This window comes from Xiphophorus hellerii, chromosome 16 (genome assembly GCF_003331165.1).
Source record: "Xiphophorus hellerii strain 12219 chromosome 16, Xiphophorus_hellerii-4.1, whole genome shotgun sequence".
NCBI classification, from domain to species: Eukaryota; Metazoa; Chordata; class Actinopteri; order Cyprinodontiformes; family Poeciliidae; genus Xiphophorus; species Xiphophorus hellerii.
The window spans coordinates 9032028-9048272 of NC_045687.1; the positions used below are offsets into that span (position 1 = coordinate 9032028).

Here is a 16245-nt window from a genome sequence, read left to right on the forward strand (position 1 = left end):
TCTTCAAGATAAGAGATTTCTTCATGACTTTTATTGATAAAATATTACCTGTGTACAACAGTTAAATAAACTGTCTTACATTGTTGTACATTATCACAGACATTATAGCAATGCAGTTTTCACAATAAGAACATTTTGCTTCAATCCTTCAGCTCAAAAGTTTTACACTGATTTGTCAATCAAAACAAAAAAGTCAGTTGCACATTTAGTCAGGGAGCTAATCAGCAGAATTACTTTTTTTAAAGTAAAAATCAAGCAAATTAACTCTTGCTAGGCATTAGTGAACAAAGGATTGGGCATGCAGTGAAGGTATGCTGATCATTTACTGGCGGCAGACAATTCAGTGGAAGTTGAATTGCAATAATATTTTTAATCTTAATTGAAGCTTAAAGCTTAAAAGTATGTCATCTAACATGCATCTGAGCAATGCACCTAGTCTTAAAGAATATGAGCCATTGTTGAATTTGCTCAACATTTTTCTTAACATGTCCTATTTTAGATTATTTTGAATCTGCAACCTGTAGAAGTGCATCCTGCCAACGTGAAGTCATTTACTAAGATGTCATGCAGTTTTTTAAAATCAGTGACAAAAACACATCTGCCACCTTCAACATGTTTTCAATTAGTGCACATACAGTCAGATTCATTCAGTTAAAAGCCCAATAATGTTTTTCTTTATATTCTCACAACAAAAGGGTTAGCAGTGGATTTTAAAATAAAGTGCAAATGTTAAGTTTATTAAAACGAGACACAAAATGGACAGAGGGCCAACAGAAAAGCAGCAAGTCACTGAACATTTAGTGACTGAACAAAAATAAATACAGCATGTAATATAAATAGCAGTTTAAATTTGTAATTGGGTATCATTAAACCAGTGGAAACAAGAAAAATATACATGAGGAAAATATGATATACAGACAAAATTGGGTTAGTTAACATAAATGCTGGGAAATGTTATTTTAAGATGAGACAAAAAAGAAGCACTAACTCACAGTCTGAGTAACATTAACATAAGAATTCAAATAAAATAAGCAATTTCACAGTTTTTTCTAAATGAGGCTAACTTGATTTTTTTCTTTTATTTCACATGCATAAGATAAAAAATGTCTGTAGGCTTACAGCAGTCTGTGTGTAACTGCAGCTTTTTAGTTCCTGGTTCTTTTAATGTCCTTCATAAGTTCAGAGGTTTTGTACATTTTAAATCCTTGTTTAAATATTTTAGAAGAATGTGGAAGATCTATACAGCAATTATCCTGTGGGTTGATGAGACAACTTTATTTACGATAAGAAGGGGACAACACTATGCAAAAATGGGGCAAGGGGTGGAAGCTGCTGTCTCTACCAGCAGGGGGAGCTGAGAGTTTTAAGTGTGTGCACATACATGGCTCTGTGGCGAAACACTGTCGGTGGTTAGCAGATGCGCTTGTATGTGTAGATGTAGCCCTTACAGTTAGGACAGGTGTGTGTCACATCCTTGAGGTCATCAATCAGACAGGGAATCAAGCAGCAGCCGAGGTCACACCTGGGAGCAAAGAAGAAGAAAAAAATACAACAAAATCAAACACCTGCAGATGAATTTAATCATGACTGAAATGATGACGAGGATATTTCAGTTCAGTAAAAAAATTAAAGAATCAGCAATTGTCTCCACATTTTTAGAGATTCCAAGAAAATAGCAAGAGAGCTTCTGATGTAAATTTAAGGAGCCAAATGGAAGATTGTGGAAACATGCTCCACATCTGCACAACAGATGAGAAGTTTGCAAACTAAATATTTTGTGTGATACTCTTTAAACCCACAGATTTCAGTTTTTGTGTGATATTTTGTGTGATACTCTTTTTCCCCCACTGTCAATATGATCACATTTCCCATAACAGTTTAAGCAATTTTAGAGGGTCGGATCTGTTAATATGTCTAAAGTGCATCTTCTACTGACCAAAAATTACTACTTAAGATTAAACTTTACTTTTAAATTATGACTGAGACTGGTTATCAATGTAGTAACTCTTTCATCCAATAGTTAACACTTTGAACTTACCCTACAAAGAAACAGAAGAGGCAGAAGAGTGTGTTCATGAGCCCGACATCATGAGAGATGCGGGTGATGATGGCCTGCTGACAGTGCGGACACACGGTCTGCACCGGCGACGTCTGGAACATTTCGCCCTGCAGTACCGTCACAGTGGTGGCTGCACCCGGAGGAGCCAGGACGGTCGCCGTGTGACTTCCCACATGGACAAAGTGACTGGGACCCGGACCCATCTGTCCAGGAACTGGCTGACCGAAGTGACCTGGTGGCAGTGGGTATGGCCCACCTGCAGAAAAAGAATCAATTAAAGCGTTAAAAAAAAACTTTAAGTACAGAATGGTCTAACCTTGTAGAGGAAACGGAAATTATATTCAGGGAAAGAATTTGATGATGCTTTTGGATGATGTGGTTACACATTAATGTGTGAATAAAATAAAACTGAGGCTAGTGACAACACCAACACAGAAAAATATGGATACACAAAGAAACTTTACAGAGTGTCAAAATAAAAACGGAAAATGGATAACCAATGATGTTTTTTAAAGGCTGAGTCAAATAAAAGTAAACACCTCCACTGACAGTTTTTCACCCAAATACACACAAAGACGGTATGATGATCAGTATTTACTGATATTAGCGGAAAGGCTGCTGCACCTTGCATTGGTGGAGGCATTGGATGAGCAAAGTGACCTGGAGGTGGTGGGTAGGCCATACCTGCAAAGATTGCATTCAGGAATAAAAGTATTAACATAAAAAAACAAATTGGAAGGATCATGGAGAACACACAAAAAAAAAAACAAGCAAACAAACAAACAAAAAAATTAACTTAAAGTAGGAATATGATGAATTTGTGAGTTGTGTGAAATGCTGTGGTTACACAACTGATTGTGCCAGTAAAATAAAACTGAAGTCACAGCTAAACGTGAATGGATTCCGACATACTTCAGAGACACTAAATATCTGTAGTCACAGAATTTCCAGGGGAGTCTGGTGCTAGACTGAACGATTAAAAGAAGCAGAAACACAGAAACAAGAAGTTATTGATATTTCAGGACAAAATATGGCACCTTGCATTGGTGGAGGCATTGGCATGGGCATGGGCATGGGTCCTTCTCCTGGAACATGTGGCGGTAGGAAGCCTGGCTGTGGACCTTCATAAGGGGGAGGGCCATAATCTGGAAGTAGGGGCTGTCCTTGTGGCTGAGTAGTTCTTACTGTTTCTAAAATATACACAAAATATAATGATCTGATCAACAAAAGTCAAGTGAATACTTCACACAGATCAGAGAAATACTGAAAGATATTTCATATTACAAAGAATTGAAAATTAATACCAAAACCATATGACAACCAATGTTTAAACATTCTTTGTGTATATTCAAAACAGAGCAAAATAAAGGATCACTCGCTAGAACTTATTATTTCACACATAGAACTAAACTAAAATACTCATCAACATTCAGCACACCCTTGCAAGTTTCCATTCATTACCAGGTTGCCCATTCTTTTCCTCAATGAGGGGGGCACTGGGACCTCCGGGGTACGGAGGGGGAGGGTCACTGGACATACTGGCCGGAGATCTAGGCTCACAGATGGCTCGGATACTTTGACGGCAATCAAAGCTGTGTGGGTCGGGTTTACCGCTGAGGAATAAAACATGAAATCTTTTATCTCAAGTTTCACCAGAAAGTACTCGTCTCTCTCAAGCTAAATAATATATGCAGGGGTTAAGTGTAGGCCTGTCACAATTTGTTGATCTAATTGAAGTAGTCACAAATAATAATCTCTCTCAGTAAATTCAGAATTTTCATGGTTTTATCTTTTATTTTATTTATTTCTTAAACTACATTTTCTCCAAATTGATGTTTGTGATGTCTGGGGTTAGCAGCAGTACATGTGTGCAAGAAACTCCGTCACAAGTCATTGGCTAGTTCTGTGTGCCTTTTACATGTAAAATAAAACAAATATTGTGGATAAATTCATGCAAATTGAAAACTGTTAAACTAAATATTTAACATGAGTGCAAATTTCACGCTATAAAGTAACAATTACAGAGGGATTATATGCTACTGTTCATACACTTAAGGTTAGAGAACAACACAGCTGTTGAACTGCCCTCAAACGTCAGACTCTATATAAAAATAATCCAATTTGACAAAGTTGTTTATGTCTATTTCAGTATGTTTACACCATTATCTTTAACTTTGTAACTAAATGCTATGCGTATATTATTAAAAATAAATGTTTGTATAATTGAAATACTTTACTTAGCAAGACTTTTATTAGTTTCAACAACAACAAAAAAACTAAATAGTATCGTAAAATCAAAATCTAGGCTGCTCGGAGATAATCCGTGTCAAAGCTACTTGCAACACCATGAATAACTTAGTTACATAATATATGTAAGCGGAAGTCCGCATTGATTTAACATTAAGGTGGATAATTTAGTCAAAACAAACTGGCTACATCTTTGTCAGTTAACATACGTGCTAGCTAACAGGAACGTCGCTTTCAGAGGCTAAACGTCTGGTTAAAAACATGTTTATTTCAGGTTCCTTCATAGGACTGGGGAAGGACTGACGGGGCGTGTTAGTGGTCAGCCGCTAAGGCAACTTCAAGACGTCGCTGCGTTTTAACTGTGAACCCAATCGTTGAAAGCTAGCTGTCGTTAGCTACTAGGCTAGCTAGCGTCGCCATTCTGGATATAGAAACTAAACGCCAAAGATGTGAGAATAAAAACCGACTTGGAAAACAAGTAGAGATAATTGTTTTCTTCGTTCGCTGCATACAAGGAGATAGGAACAAGTTGGAAGGGTCATTACCTTATTCTAGGAAGAACAGCACCGAACCGTGTTGTAGCTGAAGTTGTTTCACGTTAGCTGCTTCGACATCCGTTGAGACGGATTTACACTGACGTCATTAATCATGATGTACATCAGTGTTTTGGCGTATTTTGATACCCTGTCAAAAAAGGCAAATAAGGTATTTTCCATGCACTCTTCAAAACCATTGCAAAATATGAGGATTTGTTTTTACTGTGGTCTAGAAAAAAGAAAACACAGTAGTGAAAAAAGTTTATTATTTGTTCTCTAGCCTAAAATGAAGCAATTAAACAGTGTTTAAAATGGTGAATTTAATCCAAAGCATCCCAGTTTAAAAAGTTGGGTTATATCACGAAATTCTTGACATTAACAATTTACTGAAAAGAATCAAGAAAAAATCTGCTCTGCCTGAAATATGAAGAAATATATATATAATTGTATCTATAAAATCCAATTAGATAAATGTTTTGTATGTAATATTTGGTGCAGATGTCCCTTTTATATTTGTACATTTTATAATGGACTGCTAAACGTTATGAAATTGAGAAATGTAAAATTTCTAAGAATTGTCTAAAAAAAATATATGCTGTATAGATTTCCAATTTTTAACGTCAAAACTTTGACATTTATTATCTGACATTTATTATTATAGTTTCCTTTCTATTGTAAATCGAATACGTAAAACATAAGCTTTAATACAAATCATTAAAAAGGCAAGAAGCGACATTAACGGTGTTTGCCAGAAGATTCTAGGCAGTGAGACCAGCGTTAGAGCCCTCTAGTGGTATTCCATGAGAAGCGCAATATCAAATCAGCTATTGCAAATCTAAATAAATAAATAATCTTGAAACAGAACCATTGTGTAAATAAGATCCACCTGCTTTAAAACTAAATTGGAAAAATGTGTGTTTAGTGTGTTTAGTGTCAGATATTTATTATAGTCATATTAATTAATTAAACATAGAAAATTTTACTTTTTAGCTATTTTGAGCAAAACAAGTTGTGTTTAAGTTATTTTGATATCTGTAAAAGGGTTTGTCTGAATCATGTGCTGTTTACTTATTTTTATCTTCTAACTGGGGAACTACAATATTATGTCAGGTATTTGTAGAGTCATTTTAAATATAAAATGTTTTACTTTCACCTTTATGTTTAACTACATTTAAACGTATATTTTAAGACCGATTCCCATGCGCTTCAGATTTTTTATTTATTTTTTTTGTCCCTTAATTTATTATCCAACAGAAAAATGTTGCAAAAATGAATAAGATAATCTCATCGTTGAAAATGACTATATTCAACAGCTCTTCTTCTGGGTCGTCGTTAAGTGAAATGTGCATTTTGAGTTTTAAAATATCATATGTGTTTGTTATTTGGCTTTTCATGGTTACATTTACAGATTTACCTGCGGGAAATTGATGGAAAGGGAGCTTTTAATTCAGAAATCGTCCTATTTTGTCTGAAACTTGTGTTTGTATTGAACCAGCAATCAGAATGCTTCTGTTACATGACAGTTTACGACTCTAAGGTAATGGGTTTTAAATGTTTTCCATGTGTTGCTTTTCTTCTCTGAAAACACACCAGCAACACCTGTTGTTTTATGCAACCACTGCACATTATCATTTCAGCTTTAGTGTTATTTTAAGTTGATTTTTTTTTCTTCAAAACACATTAGAGAAAATTGAAAAGTGGAGGAAAATTCTGTTTTTATTTTGCAATTTTACAACTTTCTTTAAGTAAATGGTTCACAGTTACGTAAGGGACTTGAAAGATAATAAATATGGTTGAAACTGGATGATTTTTTTGACAGAAAAGTAAATCTGACTGGTGGTTCCACTGAAGCGTCTCTGTTTCTGCAGAGATCATCACAGTTGAAGTTGGTAATGATCTGAACAGTTCTGGATTCTGACCAGTAAATACATTTTATTTAGTTCATAAACATCAAAATGACAAGAAGCTCATGGTTTGCATTTAAATTAAATCCAAGCTGAACATTTAATTAAGATCTGTTGACTTATATTACCAAAAATTAATCAAAGATAAAGAAAATGTTATTTTACTAAACTTTATTGTTCATTCCATGTCATTCCATGTTAAGCTTTGAAAATATAAAGTCACACTAATGGATAGGATATTCTTATGAAGGAAGTGATATTTTTGTGGTTTTGTCGTGTATATAAACTGTTCCAGCGCTGTGCTAAGCGGAACTCCTAAACTTCCACTTCAGTCTCGTCACTCAAAGATTGCTATACAATGATAATATTTAACATTAACACAGTCCGCTATAGTTTTCGGTTCGTAAACATGAAGGTAGAACTTTTAGACGCGTAGCGCCAACCGATGGACATCTATCCGTGCTACGGTAGGAAAATCGGAAGAGGTAGCATAAACAGTCAGAACACCGGCTGGTTCCTTGTAACAAAGCGAACGCTCTCTCTTCCTGAACTAGCTGCCAGACAGCCAATCAGATCGAGTGCCTACTACGTCGTTACGTCGGTGGCAACAACAATAGCTCGCCCTTAGCTTTTTTTCATTTTCTCAACTCCGTCACCAACAAAACATATCGTGAGAAATGCCGAATTGACGACAGCTTTTCATTTTGGTGGATGTTTTATTCGTCTGGACACCTGTCTTGGCTCGAGTCACAGCTAATCCGAGCTTCCGTCGTACCGTTAGCTAGCAGCTAACTGTAGCTAAGAGGAAGATGGGGTCCATCCTGAGTCGTAGGATTGCTGGTGTTGAAGACATCGATATCCAGGCAAATTCGGCCTATCGATTTCCCCCGAAATCTGGTAATTGATTTGCAGTTTCTCATTAGTAAACACGACTTTTTTTCTTTTTGGTAAAGAAACTCTGGGAAAATGGATACGTTTTCTGATCCTTCGGTTTCGTAGCGTCTTTTACACGGTTGATTCTCAGCTATATACATACATAACGACAGTTTTTTTTATATTGGACGTGCCATCCTGGAAACAAGTTAATGTTTTCTGACACGATATCACGTGTTGAAAGTAAATGACCGAGGTGTGTTACGGTAAAACCACCTAGCCTACAGTGAAGCCGTCAGGTCACGTTGTAATGATTACATTTATTGTTATATGTGCCATTACTTGACCTAAAATAATTAAGCAAATGAAAATGATCATGTTAAAACTAAGGGGACTCAGTATTTTGATGTTAAATTTAACAAACTTTTTAAAATTGTATAACATTTTTATTTTCTCTGTTAAATCATAAGGTGCTGTTTTAAGTAGCTGTTTTGTGTACAGGTGCGAAAAAGTTAAATATTGTTCTCTTTACTGTACCTCCACCTGTGCAGTATCAGAATTTATTAGCCTTTTTATCCTGTTAAGAACAATGCTTTCTTGTCATATTGGCAGTAATTTAGTTATTAGTTTTTCTTTTTCTTCTCCAGGGAATTACTTTGCCAGTCATTTCTTCATGGGAGGAGAGAAATTTGATACTCCACATCCAGAGGGCTACCTCTTTGGGGAAAACATGGACCTGAATTTTCTTGGAAATAGGCCAGTGCAGGTAAGATCTCACATTTGTTTAAATCTGATTTCAGGATTGTGTCTTTATAAGACTTTAGTAGTTGTCAGTAATTCGATTTAAACGTTCATTTTGCGGTTATTTTTCTAGTTTCCATATGTGACACCTGCACCCCATGAACCAGTGAAAACCTTGAGGAGTCTGGTTAACATACGGAAGGACTCTCTCCGTTTAGTGAGGTAAGGATTATAAGAATCCCAACATGAGAACAGATTTTCTGTTAATGACCGTCAAACCACTCGTGTCTAGGTACAAAGACGACTCGGACACTTCGGTGGAGGATGGGGGGAAACCCAAGGTCCAGTACGGCGTGGAGTTTACCTTTGATGCTGATGCCAGGGTCGCCATAACGCTCTACTGCCAGGCGTTTGAGGAGTTCTCCAATGGGATGGCTATGTAGGAATTACATCGTATAACTTTTAATTCACATAACATTGTCTAAAACTAACAGCAAGAACCTGAAAAAAAATGTTTTGACTATTTATTTATGATGATGTCAAATTCTACCTAACATCATTTATACATTTATTCATAGGTGGATTTTTAAACACCCCCCACCCACTATAATGGGCGGGGGGTGTTTACTCTGGAAAGACATTTTATGAGATGATGTTGTGTGTGCAGGTACAGCCCAAAAGATCCAACCATGGTCTCTGAGACAGTGCACTACAAGCGTGGGGTGAGCCAGCAGTTCTCCATGCCGTCCTTCAAAATAGATTTCAGCGAGTGGAAAGAGGAAGATGTAGGTTTGGAGTTTGCGACACGATCCCACTTCACATAAAGATGCTTTTTCTTTAATGTGCCAACTGCTTCAGTTAACGTGTGCAAAATGTTGTTTTGCAGCTAAACTTTGATTTGGACCGAGGAGTGTTTCCTATGGTAATCCAAGCTGTGGTCGATGAAGGAGATGGTGGGTCATCAAGGCTTTGTAAAGCTGATCTGTTCTGGTCTATCAACACCAAATGTTTTAGTTGCTAATTACGCCTTATTTGGTTATTTTTCTAGATTGTCTTGGACATGCTCATGTGCTTTTGGCAGCATTTGAAAGAGTAGGTGTAAAACCAAAAAACATACATATGAGAAAAGTGAGTGGAGCTTTCATGTGAGCTAAAAGGTTTTTTTTGTCTTACAGCATGTTGATGGCAGTTTCTCCGTCAAGCCTCTGAAGCAGAAGCAAATCGTACGTTTAACATTATTATTTTACATTAATAAGTCAGAATATGAGTGGAAAGCTAGTTTAAATTATTAAAAACCCAAAGCTCTGTTTCTCAGAAACTCAATTTTTGAGATGTTTAAGGCAGCGAATCCTTTGTGGCACGTCTCCGTAGCCAGAACCATCAGATTTCTTCTGCTTGTGTTGCCTAGGTGGACCGTGTCAGCTACCTCCTCCAGGAAATCTACGGGATTGAGAACAAAAACAACCAAGAGACCAAGGTATCCGTGGAAACATTTTGTGTGCGGCAGTCATGGTGCTGAAAAACCTCTGCTTTGTTTGATTACTTTCTTCTTTCTTTCCTCTCAGCCATCTGACGATGAGAACAGCGACAACAGCAATGAGTGTGTCGTCTGTCTGTCTGACCTGAGAGACACACTCATCCTGCCTTGCAGACACCTGTGTCTCTGCAACTCCTGCGCAGACACTCTGCGCTATCAGGCCAACAACTGTCCCATCTGCAGGCTGCGTAGGAGGCGTTGCTTTCTAAACCAGATCAGTTTGTGTTTAATAATGCCCAATAATTTATAATAAGTGTTTTTACATTTACTCAGCCTTTAGAGCCTTGCTGCAGATAAGAGCCGTGAGGAAGAAACCTGGAGCTCTCTCTCCTGTGTCCTTCAGTCCTGTTCTGGCTCAAACTATGGACCATGATGAGCACTCAGTAGGTGTTATTTATTGTTTTTTTTATTTTTATTCTTTGACAAGGATCTCCCTCTTTTACCATCTGTAACTGTGTTGCAGAGCTCCGACTCGGTCCCGCCTGGTTTCGAACCCATCTCCCTGCTGGAGGCGCTGAACGGTCTGCGGTCGGTGTCTCCCCCCATCCCTTCTGCGCCGCTGTATGACGAAATCAACTTCTCCGGGAGTCTGGGAGGGGACAGCCGGCAGCTGAGCTCTCCGGAGCATTTAAGTGACGGAAATCTTCAGAAAGGAAAAGTCAGCAAGTCACCTGACAGGTAATATTGCTGCGCGAATGTCCTCAGGGACAGAACTTGGCCAGTGATCAAGACAGAAAATGGTTTTATGCTTTCACTCCTCAAAGGAAAGTGTAGTCACGCAACTAAAGTGTTTTTTTAATTTTATTTCATTAGGCCTTGGTCTAATTATTATCATCTTTCTTCCAGCACCCTGAGATCGCCATCCTCTCCCATCCAGGAGGAGGATGAAGAGAAGCTGTCTGAGATGTCTGACGCGCAGCCACACACACTACTCTCCAGCAGCCCCGCTCCCACAGATGTAATATGCCTCTTTTTTATTATTATTTTAAATTTTATCTGTGCTTTACACCCACTCTTGTCTCCTTTTCTTCCAGGCTACAGCCACCGAGGATGTGGCGGAATCCCTTTCTCCAGACGACGGTTAGTTTTTTCTTCTTCTTGTTTTTGCATTTGGCCGTCAGCGAAAAGAGACACTGTAGCATGTTTGACATTGTGTGTGATCCAGAGGACAGAATGCCGCCTGGAGGAGACATCCTGCAGGACTGCAGCAGTGAGCACTGCAGCTTGACCAAAGCAGAAAGCGACCCAGCGGGGGATCTGTCTTTGCCTGGTGAGAAACCTTCTGTGGAGCAGGAAGATTTTTCATATTTTGTTTAATTAATTGGTTGAGAATGTTTTGTCGGAAAGACGCACAGAAATGAAAGTGATTTCATTTTTTAAAATTTTTTTAAAATATGCTTGACAAAAGCTTACTCTGATGGGACTTCTGAGAAAATCAGAGTGCCATCATTAAAACACAATCTCCTGCATCTTGCTCACTTTTTACTCTATAAGGCTTTACCTTTTTTATTCTGGCTCCCCAGATCAGGATCTTAAACTAAACACTTTGAGGCTGTGTTCTCTATGTGCTTTGCATCTAACCTGTGTGCTCTCACCTCTGCATGTTTCCTAACACTCCTCTTCTATTTCCTACCATCCTACCTCTGTGTTCCTCCTCACCCCCTTTGCAGCTCTAGGTCCTGATTCCTGCTCCATTGGTATGGAGGAATAACTTCGGTATGTAGGCTTTCCTGTCTGCTATGCTTCTGGTTGTACTGGGAGAGGGGACTCCACCTATTCCCACCAAATGTGGTTCTCTGTGATTACATTCACTGAAGTCTATTATAGCTAGAAAAATATGTCGGATTTGCTGCTGTAAGCATGTTTTAAATGCGGTGTGTTGTGCTTTGCTGCACCTTATGAAAGTATAACAGGAGATTTTGCTTTTAACGTTTCCACGTCTTCCGTCGCAGGTTCGTCAGACTCGACGGAAAGTCTAAAAAGTCAGAGCACAAACTGCTCCAGCCAGCCTCTCCTGTGTCCCACAAGCAGCCTTCATATGGAAGATGAACATTTCAACTGACTCTGACTCGGCTCTGCCTCACTACAACAATCCTGTCCCTTCGTCACTTTCACACAAGGCCTCCAAAAAGCCCCCCCGCCCACCTCTGAGCTTCTGTTTTAATGATTGTTGATATGAGGCTTTAAAGAAAATGAGAGGATTACGAAGGACTGTTCATTCCATCGGCTCGAAGGAGAACACCGACCTGAGGCGAAGTTGTTTTTGCTCTCATTTTCAATGACTGGTATATTTCAGTTTTCATCTTTGAAAAAAACATTTCATTAACATCCATAGTGTTCAGTTGTGTGTCTTGGACAGATTAGTGATTTTTGTAATGTAGATTCCAGAGATTTCCACTACCTGTCTTGGTGGTGCTTTCAAGCACAGTTAACTACAAGCTAACCATCCTAACACTAATTTGAGAAGAAGCTCTAAGTGCAGTTTGTATTAATCGTTTTGGAATGATCAGAAACACAGAACATTATTGATCCAAGATGATTTAATTTGTCGGGAAAGCTTTACTTTTTGTTTTTGTCTCCGTTTCTGATTGATTTTTTTGCACTCCAACAAAATAGTTCATCCAGTACTTTTAGAGAAAGAATATGATGAAGTTTTTTTTGTTGTATTTCATCCTAAGCATGTTGGTTTACTTTTCAGATAATGTGATACAATTAAGAATTATGTGTACTTCAAAATCTATTCTTGCTTATTATATATGTATAAAATATAATGTTTAAAGTACAAAAATAGATTCTGGTAAAATGCACATTTTTTTAAATAGCTACAGGCTAATTCAGACGTAGTTAAAGCCTCGAACAAACAGCCAATAGTAAGGCAAGCTTACCCGTCATTGATATGGCTGATAGCGGTAGAGTCTTTTTGTGGCAACCCAAGTGTTAGCTTATGATGTCGCTGCAAAACAAGGAGTCACGTGTTGGTGTGGCAGCAGCAGCTTTAGTTTCCTTGGTCCAGTACGTGTAGCATCATGCGTTTTAGATCTATGTGCCTTGAATTTATATGGCTGCCTGCTTCTTGCAACATTCTTACAAATGCTACAATATACAACTGCTCCACTGCACAGAGGTTTTAGGGCGCTAATGTACAGAACCTTTAATTTCTCTTTCAAACTTCATGCAACAGGAAAAAAAAAGTTATTGTCATTAAGTAATCCTAAGTTGAATTGTTGCTTTTCTTTGTGAAATCCAAGTATTAATTATGCATTTATTATAAGTACTTCTGAGTACTTTTGTGTATGTGTTACCAGAAGGAGCACATCTGAAATGTTTGCATTTTATTAATTGGGCTTGCATTTGCATGTGAATTAGTAGACGCTCTCACCTCGTGCTGCTTTTAACCGTTTCTTTTGTCTTTTATCCTCTTCTGTGCCATTTCAACTTGACACTGTGCCTTCCTGTTCTGACCACTGTTGCCCTGGTATCCAGGATAACCCCACAGTAGGTGGTGTTTGGCTCTATGTAAAATCCTGTACCCTTCTCTCTTTGTGTGTATAGCGGCATGTGTATAACAATAAATAAAAGATTCAATACCAAAACAAGGCAGATGTTTTCTGTGTCTCCACATCATTTCTATTTAAGATTACTCAAGTTGGTCGCTTTAAGCCTATAAAAAAGGGAGTACCAAACATTCATACAGGCACAGCTTCCTCTGAATTTTATTCAGTGCAATTAAACTGCTTTCATGTGAATTATGGACTTTTATAAAGGCTCTTTGCTATTGTCAAAGAAGCTGTGTAAATGCAGCAAGATAAAGGTATGCAAGTCTTATGTTAAAAAAATATTTTTATTTTAATTAAAGGGGGAAGGTAATGTTGGGGTACAAATAAAACTAAACAGAAGTACAGTATATCAAATCAAAAATTCTGTGTACAAGCTAAGGTATCAAAAGCACAAACAATAGATGATGTAAAATGACTTATGAAAATTGCTTTAATAAGCTGTAAAAATTTTTTTTGGATCAGTTCTATGAAGTGAGATTTTATGAATGATAAAATCTCACTTCACAAGATTCAGGCATCATAAGAAGAGGTGCATATCTTTATATGTGGTTACTAAAACAGGCTGGCCTCAATGCTGATATTACAATGTATGTACTGAACATATGCAATGCTATAGCCATAATATGCTGGTATGAAGTGCTTCACATGTATTAATAAGTATGGAAAAAGAACATACAGATAATCCTGTTTTAATTAACAGACATCTGTCCCCTGATTCATTGGGTTAAAGTATACTCTGTGTGTCTGTCCATCCATCTGTTCATTACTCATCCTTCAAACCATCCTTTTTTGATCACACGTTTATTCATCCATCCTTCCAGCTTTTTCCTGACTCCGTTTTCTAAGTTTAAACACTTTTGAAACATCTTCCATGAAATCATATGAAACTTTTGTATTATACTTTAAAAGGTATACAAACTACCTAAAAAAAGCTTTATAATATTTTGAAATAAAAAATATGTAGTCTAACAATTGTTTTTATCCTTTCAATAAGATATTTTATTTGCAAATAAGTGTAAAGTTCAGATTGTTCAGTCACTTTGTGCTTTAAAGTGTTTCAAATCATCATGAACCTAAAAAGAGCATTGTGTTTGTATGATCATATGTACAGAAGGAAATTAGTTTCTGTTACACTCTGAGCTATGGAGACTTGGATGTTAAACTGTATATACAAAATCTGAGGTTAACCAGTCATGATGAGTTTATAGTGCTGAAATCCAAAGAAGTTTTTTTTTATTTTGCCTTCACAAAAGATTCAAACATACTTCAGCACCCTAAACTCAGCAAGTTAAAAGGCTATAGCTTAGTTTCCGCAAGACAAAAGAACAGAGGTTATCCTGAAACATCAACATTATTGTTTTGAACTTAGAGTGAGTTCAGGAGCTGCTTTACAATTTTAGGCTGTCAATCGTATGTACGGGTCTGAGGTGCACCTCAGGCTGGTAAAAACAAGTGTCTTCCCATTTAATTAGCCCTTGGTAAATCTCTTCAAAGCATGAAATCAATCCGACAGCAATCCACACAAATCTCCCACCTCTTTGTGTACCAGCAAATTAGCCCACATGCCCTTAATCTCTAGAAACGTGTGTATCCAAACATTCAGCAGCGTCATGTTCCCCTCATGCCCACTCTGAAATACACAACTGATGTAGCATATTCTGATGTGTTCAAATAATTATAGTCCAACATCACCTGACCAAATTTGTCACTGTTTTTAGCAGAAATAATATTATTAATTTCAAATGAATGTAGTAAATAAATAGAAAACCTTGTGACCCTGCATGACACATATTTCGAGGATCTACATAATTGACTCATTAATTGATAAACACATGTTCAAAACAAGCAATATAATCGGTGATTTCACCAGTTCTGTAAGAAAACAGACATTAAATAAGCATCAATATTTTAAAGGTGAAGGCGAGAAATGTTCATCGTAGTTATAATGATTTTTTTCTATGAAAAAATAAATGTTATAGGTCAGGAAATCAGCATTCGTAGAATAACAAGCTGATTAGACAACAAAAACAAAGAAATGCAGAAAGTCAGTCCATTTGAAATCAGTTAAAATGCCTTCAAATGGAAACTGTTCAATTAGATCAGAGAACAGTCAAAATGGTAAAAAATACAGCCAATGATCAGTTCCTGGGTGATCAACGAAGGCCCAGTTACCTGGAAACACCGACAGTCACAGAGCAAATTTGGCAGTTGAAAGGCACCAATGTGAAGCCAAACTTTCAGCAGACAGTCACAACAAAGTCCCACTGCTGAAAAACGTATGTGGTGAGGAGGTTACAATGTTCCAAAGAACATTTCCTAAATGGAAGTGGTGCAACACTTTAGGGACTGATGAAAGCAAAATTGATCTTTCTGGGTCAAGTAAGTTGGACCAAGGATCCCCAAACACCTGATTCAAGCCACAATACACCTCAGAATACTTCAGGAAATCATCCTCAAACAAAAAGGAAATGCCCATGAAATAGGTGTTTTACCAAAAAAATGACCACAAACCCTCCAAAAAGCGAGCGACATCTTGGTTTAGCTTCAACAAGATTAGCGTTGTGGAGCAACTAGCCCAATCCCTGGACCTTAATCCCAAAGAGAAGCGAGCGTTGACACAAAAAAGCCTGTTTCAACACAAACAACCTGGGCTGAAACACCTGTTCATAGCTGCCAGAAGTTAGACGACTTCTGCAACATTTTCCAGTTTATACAACTAAGTTTAAGAAAATATAGGCGTTCCTGTTTTCCTGTGCTAAAAAATTTGATAAACATTTTTGATGCATCTCCC

At 37.5% G+C, this 16245-nt stretch overlaps 2 protein-coding genes across 5 annotated transcripts; one reads left to right on the forward strand and one right to left on the reverse strand.

Moving 5' to 3' along the window:
• Positions 1-16: 16 nt before the first annotated feature.
• On the reverse strand, positions 17-4968 carry cdip1 (cell death-inducing p53 target 1). Of its 3 annotated transcripts, XM_032586875.1 has the most exons (6): positions 4852-4968; positions 3521-3672; positions 3097-3249; positions 2684-2743; positions 2039-2315; positions 17-1522 (listed from the first exon to the last, which is right to left on the reverse strand). In XM_032586875.1, exons 2-6 carry the CDS (start codon positions 3594-3596, stop codon positions 1411-1413), a joined length of 678 nt encoding a protein of 225 aa, XP_032442766.1. In that variant the 5' UTR covers positions 3597-3672; positions 4852-4968; the 3' UTR covers positions 17-1410. The 3 variants fall into 3 exon arrangements, with proteins under 3 accessions (XP_032442766.1, XP_032442767.1, XP_032442768.1); XM_032586876.1 differs by lacking the exon at positions 2684-2743; XM_032586877.1 differs by lacking the exon at positions 4852-4968 and having other exon boundaries at positions 3498-3614.
• Positions 4969-7305: 2337 nt separating this feature from the next.
• On the forward strand, positions 7306-13494 carry mgrn1b (mahogunin, ring finger 1b). 2 transcript variants are annotated; one of them, XM_032587709.1, is made up of 17 exons: positions 7306-7643; positions 8267-8385; positions 8494-8582; positions 8653-8799; positions 9028-9145; positions 9247-9313; positions 9409-9452; positions 9536-9583; positions 9769-9837; positions 9926-10085; positions 10171-10280; positions 10361-10575; positions 10744-10855; positions 10932-10977; positions 11063-11167; positions 11568-11613; positions 11850-13494. In XM_032587709.1, the coding sequence occupies exons 1-16, from the start codon at positions 7556-7558 to the stop codon at positions 11606-11608; spliced, it is 1578 nt and encodes a 525-aa protein (XP_032443600.1). In that variant the 5' UTR covers positions 7306-7555; the 3' UTR covers positions 11609-11613; positions 11850-13494. The 2 variants fall into 2 exon arrangements, with proteins under 2 accessions (XP_032443600.1, XP_032443599.1); XM_032587708.1 differs by lacking the exon at positions 11568-11613 and having other exon boundaries at positions 7307-7643.
• Positions 13495-16245: the final 2751 nt, after the last annotated feature.